This window comes from Pteronotus mesoamericanus, unplaced genomic scaffold (genome assembly GCF_021234165.1).
Source record: "Pteronotus mesoamericanus isolate MK-2021 breed Mesoamerican mustached bat unplaced genomic scaffold, CSHL_Meso_final scaffold_371, whole genome shotgun sequence".
In the NCBI taxonomy this organism is placed as follows: domain Eukaryota; kingdom Metazoa; phylum Chordata; class Mammalia; order Chiroptera; family Mormoopidae; genus Pteronotus; species Pteronotus mesoamericanus.
The window spans coordinates 208,195-220,571 of NW_026555314.1; the positions used below are offsets into that span (position 1 = coordinate 208,195).

General features: G+C 57.2%; 3 gene segments (V, D, J or C); all 3 read left to right on the top strand.

The window, feature by feature from the left end:
- Positions 1 to 158: 158 nt before the first annotated feature.
- Positions 159 to 3,002, top strand: LOC129086276 (immunoglobulin lambda variable 4-3-like). The segment is given in 3 exon segments: positions 159 to 241; positions 363 to 701; positions 2,935 to 3,002. Coding segments are annotated over 3 exon segments (453 nt in total).
- Positions 3,003 to 4,180: 1,178 nt separating this feature from the next.
- On the top strand, positions 4,181 to 5,146 carry LOC129086277 (immunoglobulin lambda variable 3-9-like). The segment is given in 2 exon segments: positions 4,181 to 4,226; positions 4,598 to 5,146. Coding segments are annotated over 2 exon segments (595 nt in total).
- Positions 5,147 to 9,708: 4,562 nt separating this feature from the next.
- LOC129086278 (immunoglobulin lambda variable 4-3-like) lies at positions 9,709 to 10,275 on the top strand. The segment is given in 2 exon segments: positions 9,709 to 9,831; positions 9,953 to 10,275. Coding segments are annotated over 2 exon segments (369 nt in total).
- The last annotated feature ends 2,102 nt before the right edge of the window (positions 10,276 to 12,377 follow it).

The following is a 12,377-nucleotide window of genomic DNA, read 5'->3' on the forward strand; positions in this document are numbered from 1 at the left end:
CAGGGAATTACCAGCAGGGGGTCTCAGGCTCAGGGCTCAGACCAGAGAGGAGAGAGACAAATTGAGGAACAGAAAGAGATTTGCATTTGTGCTCCTCCCCCTTGAGCTGCAAGAAGAGAGGATAAGACAGGAGCTTGGAGAGGCCAGTGCCAGCTGGGCAGCCTCAGGGCAGAGCTCCTGGAAGCCACTGCCGCCATGGACTGGGCTCCCTTCTACCTCCTGCCCCTGGTTTTCTCCACAGGTCAGACCATCCCTGGCCACTCAGGGCTCCCGCTCCCTGGTGTTTCCTTCCCAGTACAGTCCTGAGTGGCATCCTTCCTGTCTGAATTCATCGGCATCATCCCTGTGTTTTGTGTTTGCAGGTCTCTGTGCTGATCCTGTGCTGACCCAGCCCCCGTCTGCTTCTGCCTCCCTGGGAGCCTCGGCCAAGCTCACCTGCACCCTGAGCAGTGAGCACAGCGGTTATACCATTGCATGGCATCAGCAGCAGCCAGGGAAGGCCCCTCGCTATTTGATGTATTTGAAGAGCGACGGAAGCCATGAGAGGGGTGACGGGATCCCCGACCGCTTCTCGGGCTCCAGCTCTGGGGCGGACCGCTACTTAACCATCTCCAACCTCCAGCCTGAGGACGAGGCTGACTATTACTGTCAGACATGGAGCAGCAATTATAATGCTCACAGTGACAAAGGCAGACGGGGAAGTGAGACAAAAACTCCAACCCCCTCTGTGTCACGCTCTCCTGCAGCGCAAATGGGACTGGAGATGAAGCCAGGGGCAGCTCTGGCCCCGGTCCCCAGACCTCAGGTCCTCAGGCTGTACCTCCCAGCTCAGGTGGCTCCACAGGGGCTGGGACAGCAGTGGATTCAGTCTCCCGGGACAGGGCCAACCTGGTGTTTCCTGGGCCTGTGAGGGAGTTGGAGACAGAGGGCATGAGTGGAAGGACTCACAGACCCAGACACACATCCAGTGGAAATGGTCCCTGACATCATTGTAATGGTGATGGGGTCCCTCATTGGACACCTGTCCTACAATTTTCCCTGGAACGCCCCCGCTATGGGAGCTCAGGAAGTACCAGGGTATCCCTGTAGCCTTGGCTGCAAACAGAACAGCCCCGTGCAGGGGACACTGAGGAACCCCCCTGAGTCCCCTCCACAGGGCTGCCCCTCCCTCCCTCCCCCGCTGGGTCCTGGCAGCCCACAGGGGGCCTCACAGGGAAGTGCTGCTGGTGGAGGGGACCCGCCCTCCCCCCAAGGTCTGACCCGGCTCAGAGTGTGGCTCAGGGTCAGGATGGCCTTGGGGGAACTCCCAGCTGAGTCCTCAACTGGCACCGCACTGCAGGGTAAAAAAACTAAAGAACTGGCCACCTGCAGAATGTCAGTATCAGAGGGAACAGAGGACACGCATTAGAAAGAGGCGTGAGCTACACAGAAAATTGAAGGCATGAAATAGTATTACTGCCTGCATTTATATAGGACCTTTTTGTCATATGAAATTCTGTAAAAGATATCACTGGTCAAAGCAAACACACAATAACAGTCTATGTTGTGGTTTATAATATATGATAAAGATACAACAATCTTACTACAAATGTTTAGACGAAGTAGATCATGTTATGATAAAGTGATGTGTCTCATTCAAGTCTAGTTCACGTCCAGCGTGATATTTTCTAACAGGGTCATAACTGCGACAGCAGGACGATGAGTTCCCAGAATTCTCTGGGTCACAAGAGAAGGTCCCGTGTGGCTTCCTGTGCAAACCAGAGGGAAGCAGCAGGTGCTGTGTAGTGACAGTCTTAGTGGCCATTCTGCCCGCTCACCTCTGTGACAGAGGACAGCGGTCACATGGCAGTGGCTCCTCCTCCCCCTGGAGCCTCCTCCAGCTGCTCTGTCTCCTGGCCAGGCGTGCCCTTAGCATGACGTCCGGTCCTGCACCACAACCCTTAATGTTATAGACGACGTCGCAGTGGACTGGCCTGGTTTTGTATCATAAACACCTTAGTTTCTCACTGTCCTTCATCCTCAGGCAGACCAGACCCTCCCCACAGACACTGACCCTGCTGTCCCCGCACTCACTGCTTCCTCCCGGTTCCTCTTCCCGTCCTGAAGGCAGCTCCAGGGTCGCCTCCAGAGAGACGCCTCCAGCCTCTCCCCACACAAGACCTGCCTGTCAGTTTTTGCCTGATCTCAACTAATTATCTGAAACTACAGTAGCTGTATCATTACTTCCCTAAAATTGGTTTCATTATTGAGTAATTGATTTTTGCTAATTATTTTGCTCATTAGTCAGGAAAGTTGTTTTAGTGACAAAACAGACACACAACAAGAAGAGACGTGGACAGACAGGGGCCTATTTCTGTCCTGCACCAACGAGCCTGGGCCTCGATGGCTGTGCTGCAGATACTCCCCACTCGATGACGACCAAAGGGTTTCTCGCTTTCTGTTCCACCAGCCCTGCTGTGCTGGCTCTCCTTACATTTTGGTGGCATGGAACTCAGGGCGGCTGCTGTAGCTCCAGCGATCACGCCCAGGCTCAGGGGAAAGGGACCTGCGATCTACTCTGTTTCTTTCCTTCCCAAGAGCTAAAGTTCATAGATAAAAATCAAGTGACTAGCACACCCATATGTCAAAGCTGGCCCATGAGATCAATACCGGCCAAGAGGGACCTCAGAGGAGCGATTGCCTGGCTTTTCAGTGAGGATGGAAGACAACACACAGGTAAAGGAGGTGGTGACTGCTTTGTGGCCCACACAAGCGTGTCCACACTGTGATTCTATGTGCACAACGGAATCTGTGGGACAGGGACTGAGTCCTGTTCACACGAATGGCCCCGGATCGAAAGTCTGCCCGGGTCTGAGTCAGCGATCGCTGGGGGAGCGTCTCCTGTCTGAGTCTTTGAGCAGATGCCACCATCTCCCTATTTTGACCTCATGCCAGTGGCCAGCATCAGGGAGAGGCAGTCCCTGAACGCCCTGTCCCCAGACCACTCCCAGGAGCACAAGTGACTCTACAGGTGGGCCCCGCCCCTCCATCCCCTCTATGAACCTGTTCATATTTTACACATGGTCGCTGAGCCTCTTGAGCCTGGTTGCGGGGACAGGCAGTGGTTACGCAGAGAACAGCAATTCCTCCCCTGGGACTAGCAGCCCTTGGCTCAGGCAGCTACCACCTGAGCACCAGGTTCAGACTCTGCACCTGGAGACAGGACACACCTGCTCCTCCAGCAGCCAGTGCGGAGGGGCCACCAGGGGGCAGCAGAGACCGCCTGGCAAAGCCTCCTGGAGTCTGAGGTCCCTGGGAAGGAGGAATTCTGACAGGCAGGGGGATCATTGTAGTTTATTTTCTGAGTTATCAGTCTCTTTATTAAGAATTAAAATATTTTAATTGTACTAAGTAGTGGAGTTATTAACCACCACCTCACACCGGTAGACAGACTGGTCAGTTTTCTACAGTATCACCTTTTACTGTGATGCTACTTCTGACTCTGAGACTCTCAGATGTGGTTCTCGCAGAATGGCTGGGTTTTCTGTCACAGGTGTAGGTAACTCACCCTGACCAGCCCACGCCATTCGTGCTACAACTCTGGACCTGTCAACCCTTTTCAAGCACTGGCGCTGTCCCTGGCACTAGCGCACACTGGGGACACTGGGACACAGCATCCGTGACCTGTCCCAGGAGCTGTAACCAAGCACAGAGCCTAACAGCCTCTCAGGGGCTCCAAACACGCCCTGTGCCCTGAGAAAAATGGGATTTCATTCAGGCTCTGTGCTCACAAACTGACGGGCGTGGGACCCACTCCCACCTCACACTCATATCCTCACCTCTACAGCTAACACTCAATAATGTGCTCAGAACATGCAGACAAATGTCACCTCTGAGCCCTGCTGTGGCCTGGCCAACCAGGAGCGAGGCCATGAGACCGTCGGGGTGATGTCAGCTGCCCACCTTGGCACCAGAGGAGAAACAGGACCTTTGAGCTGTGGATGTTGTCTGTGGGGACCGCCCCTCCCTGCCCTGTGTCCCTAGTGCTGAGCCAGTCTCAGGACCACAAGCTCCTCAGGCAGCCCCTGACCCCCGGCTGATTTGCATACCCAGCAGCTGCCTCCCCAGCAAGGGGATAAGAGAGGCCCAGGAGGAGCCCTGCCCAGCTCGGGCTCAGGGCGCAGAAGCGGGCACCCCCGCCATGGCCTGGACCCACCTCCTCCTCGGCCTCCTCGCTCACTGCGCAGGTGCTGCGCCCAGGCTCCCACCCACCCCAGCCCGGGGATCTGGACAGCCTGACCCTGACCCTGAGCTCAGCAGGGCGCTGCCTCGGGAGCCCCATGCACAGGACTCTGTGGCAGGAGCAGGGGCTGAGGGGCTGAGCTTCCCGCTGTGCTCAGGGGCTCTGTGTCAGCCTGAGGGGCTGCCCCTGCCGGGGGGAAGGGCAGGCAGGGGTCCTCAGTTGTTCAAAGCTTCATGTGGTAGCCAGACCCCTGGGCCACGGGGACTTAGAAAGATGGCCTACAGAATCCCTATAGACCCCTCAGGCAGGCAGGCAGGGGTCTCTTGGGAAGGGGTCCTTCAACCTCAAACACACCTCTGCTTTCCTCACTTGCAGGCTTTGCGGCCTCCTATGTTTTGACACAGCCGACCTCGGCTTCCGTGAACCTGGGACAGACGGCCAGGATCACCTGTGGGGGAGACAACATTGGAAGTAAAGCTGTGCAATGGTACCAGCAGAAGCCCGGCCAGGCCCCTGTGCTGGTCATCTATAGGTGACAGCAGACGGCCCTCAGGGATCCCTGACCGATTCTCTGGCTCCAACTCGGGGAACACGGCCACCCTGACCATCAGCGGGGCCCAGGCCCAGGACGAGGCGGACTATTACTGTCAGGTGTGGGACAGCAGTAATAATGCTCACAGTGACACAGGCAGACGGGGAAGTGAGACACAAACCTCCATCTGGGTCACGCTCTCCTTAGGCCACACAGGGACCGCAGACAAAGCCATGCGCAGCTCTGGCCCAGGTCCCATGTCCCAGGTCCAGGCAGCCCCTCCCCCAGCCTCGGGCAGCTGTGCAGTCAGTGGGGCAGCGGTGGACTCAGCACCTGCGGGAATAGCCGGCTGGTGTCCGAGCGGCGCTGTCACTTCTGGAAGGAAGGCCTGACTCAGGACTGGTCCCACTTTTCTTAATCCAGAAGTATCAGTCCCTGAACTTTTACGTCATGATGACTGGGCTGCTCCTTGGTGAAACATTCCTCATTCATCCCCAGAGCTGCCAGCTCAGCTGAGCTCCTAAGGCCCAAGGCTCCGAGCCGCCCCAGACTCTTAACAGAGCCACCCAGTGTCCGCACACCCAGCACCCCTGCTGGGGCCCCCACGACCGCAGCTGTGCCCTCACCGGGAAGGTCCGATGGCAAAGAACCACCTCCCTCAGGGTCATGCCTTTCCCCGAGTGTGACTCGGGCCCGTGACTGCCCCGTGCCCAGTTCACAAGTCCCGGCCTCAGTCCAGAAGGACCCAGCCCCTGCAGCTGAGCCCTCCGCTGTCACAGCTCCGCCGTTCCCAGGCCTTGCCTCCGGGCTTCCCTCCAGAGAGACCCGCGACCCCTCCCCAGGGGGGTTCCCTGTCAGGGGGAGTTTCCAGGGCCCCGCAGAGAAAAGAGCAGCCCCGGGGGGAGGGTGGGGAAGAGGAGGCGGCTGCACACCTCGGACGCCCTGGGCGTCTGCGATGTTCCCACGAAGCTGGTGAGGGAACCTGGGAGGGAACCCACCTGGGAGGGAACCACCTGAGGCTGAGGAGGGAACCACCGAAGGACACCAGAGTGGGGGACAGTCCCAGAGTCAGCTCCTCTTCATATGCTGCTTGTGCCCAGTGGGGTGGAAGCCCCCCATCAGGCATCACGTTGACTGGGGAGGAGATGTTGTCCCCACTGCGGGAACTTAGCCCAAAGTACAGTCTGTGCTGGAGGCATCTTAGAAAGTTATAGGCTAAAGCAGGTGGAGACAGGACGGACCCGTGTCCAGGTAATTTACTGAATCTCAAAATGGGAATCACCAACACAGTGAGAAGCACAGTGTTCCTGAGCGAGCACGGAAACGGTCACATTGCTGTGTAAACCTTCCTGCAAAGAATCAGGAAACAGGAAATGTTATGACGATAAAAATCATTTATCTCTGAGGACCACACCTCTGAGGAGGAAGAGTCTTCCCTCCTGTCCACCTGCCTCTCAAGGCCCAGAGACAATCACCACAGGAGGGCACCGCCATCTGTGCTGCACAGGGCACCTGCTCTCCCTCCACCGGGATCCCTGTGGGCTTGACCCTGCCCTCACCTGCCCCTTCCGTCCCTCCCGTCAGCCGAGGGGCCCAGTGTGTCCTGACTTCTCTCTCCTCCCACTCTTGTGGGACCCACGGACAGAGGGTGACCATATTCTGTGCAGCAGCAGCTGTCACATGGACGTTATAATCGTGTCTCCTGACACCGACCGCCCCTGACCGCAGCCTAACATGGCTGAGGGAAAGGGCAAGAACCGACCTCAGGACCGAGGTGGCCACACGTCCTCTGAGCCGCCCTCTATGCTCCGTGCACCAGGAGGCTGGCACTTATTGGGGTCCCACGCAGGGTGGGCACGGGGCTCTCCGCCAGAGTGTGTTAGTGATGGGGGTGAACACAGCCCGCCCTGGACTGGCCCCCTCTCCTCCTGTCCCCTGCTGTGTTGTCAGGCTTCCTGACGTGGGACACCTTCTCGTTCAAGGCTGAAGAAGTGAGTCCCCTCCCCTGTCTCACCACGTGGCACAGCCTGTCCCTCGGAACATGAGTGCATGAGGCCACCTGTGAGCAACCCCGTCCCTGCCTGTGGTCTGTGCTCTCAGACACAACCGGGTGGTGCACGAGAGGCAGGTGCCCGTGCTGTCCTGATCCCGCGCAGTCTGGGTGTGAGTGGGGGTGCGTCCCCTGGAGACCCCGCCTCCAGCTACCGTCCCCACTCAGTCCTAGGACAGGACCTCTCTGTCCACCGTTTCAGGACTCACCTCTCTCCCATCAGCAGGGGGAAGGTACGAGGGGACAGTGGGCACTGGCCTGCCTGTGCGGCCTGAGGAAGCAGTTGGGGGAGCGGAGCGCCTACTGGCTGCAGGTCCGCCTTCACCTGCTACCAGCGCCTGGACCCTGACAGAGCCCTGGGTCCTGCTGTCAAAGGGCCGCCACCTCCTCGTGAGTCCCCTTCTCCATTGCCGGGCGATCGCAGCTCCCTCCCTCGTCCTCCGTTGGGTGCTCATCCCGTCCTGGTTAACTCCACCTTTTCCTTTAAGGTCCGGTAGAAAAATCCCTTCCTTCAGGGAGGCCACGCGTGACATGAAGACCAAGGGACATGGTTTTCCTGGAGAAACTCATCAGACCCCATATGTCCCCCTGTGCTGCCCTCAGCACAGCTCATAGCTCAGTTGCATCTCTGTCTCAGTTAGACTCAGTCCTGCAAGGGAGGGATTGAGCACAAGGTCTCACAAGGTAGTGACGCTGAGCATTCACACGCAGGGTGATCCTCACAGTGGAAACTGAGGAACGGCCTTGTGGGACAGGGCAGACTTGGGAACCTTGCGGCCACTGCTCACTGGGACCCCAGAAGGAGCTGAGAGGGGGACCATGATCTTAGAGTGCAGGACAGACAGTATTCCGGGGACAGAGGCAGGCTCCCTGGAGGAGAATCAGAGCCTCAGGGGAGGGAAGCTGCTGGCAGGAGGCCCCGCCCCAGGGGGTGGGATCAGACAGACAGACAGAAGCCTCTGGAAGGGCAGGCCCTGCTGCTGGGGCCCTCAGAGCTGCGTCCTTGGAGGGGGCTGTGCCGGTGCTGCAGATGCATCTTAGAAACCACCACGGGTGACAATGGAAATTTACTGTCTCACATTTGTGAGGTTAACCGTTTGAGATCAATTTTTAGCTGGGTTGGTGTTTTGTGAGCTGTGAAAGAGAGTCTCTCCCAGCCTCCCTTCTAGCTTCTAGGGGTCGCTGGCATCTGCTGTCCTTGGCTTACAGACCTTGCCTCCCACTTCACATGGTGGTCTCACTGGTGAGTGTCTGTCACAACGTTTCCCATCTTAATAATGACAGCATTCTAACGCAATTAAGGCCCACCCTAGACCAGAGTGGCCTCCGCTTTACTAATGACGTGTACAACATTCTCATTTCTGACGATCAGATCAGGGGGTTGGGGAGATGACATGTCATGGGGAGATGACCTCCCATGACTCGTGCCAAGGGCATTGTGTGCGCGTGCGGAGGAGCACACGTGTGCCTGCTGTGCGTGTATCGGTGGTGCGTAGAAATGTCTCCAATGTCGAATGTCCCAAACCCCAGCCTTTCCCTCTCCATCACTTTCGTCATCCATTTCGAGGCCTTTGCTTACATTCCATATCAGGATAAGGAGGAAGGTATTGATGAGGAGGATGAAACATTTATTGGTGCCTAATCTGGATCAGCATCACTCACAGCACGTCATTTTATCGAACTGTTTAATCGCAGGTGCTCTGTGTCACACATCGTCATCAAAACCCCATTTGGAGGCCTTGGGTCATGAGGATCTCGTCTGAGGTCACAACTAGAAAGCGGGTGCAGCACCGAGGGCTTCTGGCCCGGAGCCCTGGTCTCACCGCCGTCCTTGGCCTCTCATTGTGCTCTCAAAGCTGAGATGTGTCCCCTCCTCAAGGTGACAGGAAGTTCTCTCTCCCATTTCAAAAGCAGGTGACTGATACAGTGACTTGGAAGTGCGTTCCCACCCGTCAATAGAAATAAAAATTTGAACCTCATAAGTACTGTGTAGTTTTCCAGGAGCCACATTTAAAAATGTGAAGAGACAAATGGAATTAGTTTTCAAAATAGATTTTAATTAACTTAGTTGGCAATATTATCCATTTAAATATAAATTAAATATAAAATATGAAAATGTTTTGCACTTTTCTCTCACACCAAGGTTTCATGAAAACAGGTGACTGTTTCCCTGTGCCCCACCCCTGTGCTCACACAGCCTCTGATTTCAAGACCATGCAGAGTCCACCGTGGTGACGATCTGATTGCTCGAGCACCTGCACACGGAAGGGGGGCTGTGGCTCAGGGCCTCGGGAAGCCTGGGGCCTGGAACAGAGGAGGAGGAGGAGATGAGGGGACAGGGAGGAGGCCGGGCAGGGAGGGGATTTAAAGGTCAGGCCCTGATGTCTGTCTCCAGGGTTGGAATCCTGACTCATCATCACTGTCTGGGGGGCTCTGGGAAAATAAGCAACCTCGCAAGGAGGGTTCCCTGCTCATCAGACAGAAGGAGGGGAGGGGCTGAGATCAGGTTAGGTGCAGGTAAAACAATCCAGAGTCTCGTTTTTCTTGAGGGCTCAAAGAAAACTCATTCTGCTGAACAAGGTCAACATTGCAGGGTGACGTTCACCCTGCGGACAGCTGGTGGCGCTGTGGAACTTGCCTTAAGGACTGATGGGTCTCATTGTCCCTGGGCTATGCTCAGGGCAAAGAGTGTGTGTGAGGTGATGCATCCTTTGAAGACGCTTGTGTTGGGTAAAGTCAGCTCTCCACTCTGAAACCCACAGCTGGGCCATCATTTGACCTCAGGAAATTACCAGCAAGAGGCCTTAGGCGCAGGCGCAGGCTCAGACCAGAGCTGACGCAGACAACTTGAGGCACAGAAACAGATTTGCATTCATGCTCTTCCCTCTTGAGCTGCAAGAAGAGAGGATAAGACAGGAGCTTGGAGAGGCCAGGGCCAGCTGGGCAGCCTCAGGGCAGAGCTCCTGGAAGCCACTGCCGCCATGGACTGGGCTCCCTTCTACCTCCTGCCCCTGGTTTTCTCCACAGGTCAGACCATCCCTGACCACCCAGGGGCCCCTCTCCCTGAAGTTTCCCTCCAAGCACAGTCCCGAGGGGCATCCATCCTGTCTGGGTGCATCGGCATCATCCCCGTGTTTTGTGTTTGCAGGTCTCTGTGCTGAGCCTGTGCTGACCCAGCCTCTCTCTGCTTATGCCTCTCTGGGAGCCTCGGCCACACTCACCTGCACCCTGAGCAGTGAGCACAGCGACTCCACCGTTTACTGGTATCAGCAGCAGCCAGGGAAGGCCCCTCGGCATTTGTTGTACGTTACCAGTGGCGGAATCGACAGGAACGGGGAAGGAATCCCCGACCGCTTCTCGGGCTCCAGTTCTGGGGCGGACCGCTACTTAACCATCTCCAACCTCCAGCCTGAGGACGAGGCTGAGTATATCTGTGATGCAGACTATAAAATTGATGGACAATATGGTTAAGCCACAGTGATACAGACAAAGGGGAAGTGAGGCCAAAACCTCCCTCCCCCTCTCTCCAGCTCCTCACAGGGTCAGCAGGCCGTGCCTCTGCCCCCTCCCCAGGACCCTGAGACCCTCACTCTTGTGGTTGACAGTCCCAACATCCTGCACCTCCCCCAGGTGACACCCCTAAGGAGAGGCAGATGCAGCTCATAATTTAGATCATTTTCACAGCACGGCAGTCTTTGTGTTTCCTCAGCCACAGGCCTGTGGGGAGGAAGGACCTGCCCAGCCCGAAAGGGAAACACCCTGAGGGAGAGATTTGGATGAGATGACTTTGTCCCCAGTTGCCATCGGGTCCAGTGCTCCAAGTGGGGTCTGATTAGGGAAGGGCATGGGTATTGGGGTGTCAGTTGGACCATGGAAGTCACAGCAGTGAATGTCTTAGCTCTGAGTGCAACAAGGTTTATGACAGGGGTCCTGTAGGGCAGAGATGTGGCAGGAAGCACGTGTCCCTCAGCAGAGGCAGGACAGAGAGACCTGACCCCGTGGTGAGAGCAGAACCGGGTCTGGAGAGGAGCGTGTGCGTGTGCGGAGCTCTCGGGCGTGACACGTGCGCAGGACGGCCAGGCCCTGCAGCTGCGCCAGACCCTCCGCCTGTGGTGCCAAGAAAGGCTCCACACCTGTCCTCGGACTTCACAGGGCACAGTGCAGGGCACGTCCACAGGGACAGCCTCAGAGTTGGGTGGACGGGGGACACTGAAATGAAAACCGTTGATCCCCCTGGTCTCAGCACTGCGTTTGCACCATGTCCAAAACTTTCCCAGGGAGGCAAGTGTACGGGACGGGTTCATCTCGTCCAGAGCTTCCCTGGAAACGGAAGCGCCCCAATTTCTCACACAGCCACGGCCTGGGGCCTCCAGGGGGCCGCCCATCGTCCACGGGAACACTGATGCGGGACACCCACGTGAGCTGGCCCGGGAGCACCTTCAGGGCTGGTCCCCGGTGACGGCTTCTCAGATGAAAGTCCAGGAGCTGCCCGTGGCCTGTGTGACCCCAAGGAGGCAGGAGGGGACATGGGTGGCTGGTCTCAGGGGACAGAGTGGGCCCGGGGCTGAATGAGCAGAAGCACATGGACTCAGGCTCAGTCCTGCAGTGACCTTGGTCAGCTAAGGGGTCACAAGGGCACAGAGCCATCTCCGTCCTCTGCTCTCTAGTCAAGGGTTGTTTTTTACAAAGGTTGCAGTGACATTGTCCCCAGCAAGGCTTCTGCGGACCCTCTCCTGGGAGTCCCCTCCACCACTCAACGGCAGGACACGGCGTCAGGAGGGCCACGCACAATGGACCCCACTGCGTCCAGGTCCACCCGGGGCCTGTGGTGTCAGTAACATGGGAGACAGTCACTAGTGTCCTTGGTGGACAGACGGAGGGGCAACCAGTGTTGGTGACGACAGTGAGCGGTGAGGGAGCAGACACGGGTCACCCAGAGCTGCGCTCCGACGGGGACCCGCCCGCGAGGGGCCTGGCTCCTCACACCCCAGGGCACCGAAGGACGTGGGGCCCCGCAGAGGCCATTTCTCGTGCTTAGAGTTGCGACGGGGTCAGGGTCTCAGTGACTCCGCTGAAGCTCTGGCATGTGAAACTGACTGATGAATGATGTGACCAAGTGTCCCTTTCATTGTCTGCTCCCCACCTGTGGCTTTGGTTTCAGAGATGCCAGGTGATCCTGAGACCAGAAAGCAAAGTTTAGAGCAAGCGGCCTTGCGTGATATCAGTTATACCCCAATCCAGCTGTTATAGAAAGGAAGAGTGATGCTTGCTTTGCCCGTGGCCTTGGCAGAGGCTCCGGAGCCAGCAGCTGAAACAGGTCCCAGGACCTGCCCAGGAGGCCAGAGGGGCTGATGGGAGGGGGATGGGGCGGGGCCAGCGGGAGAGCAGCTGAGGAGGTAGCCTTTCCCCTCAGCCCCCTCTGCTCCTGCTTCTCTCTCTCTCCTCCCCTCCTCCCCCTCCCGTCCACCCTGCCCCTGCATCTGAGTGTGCCTGGATTTTTAACTGTTGTATTTAAGTGGTCGGCTTCTGTACCTCATGCTCTCTGTGCCTCTTCATTAACCCTTCCTTTAACT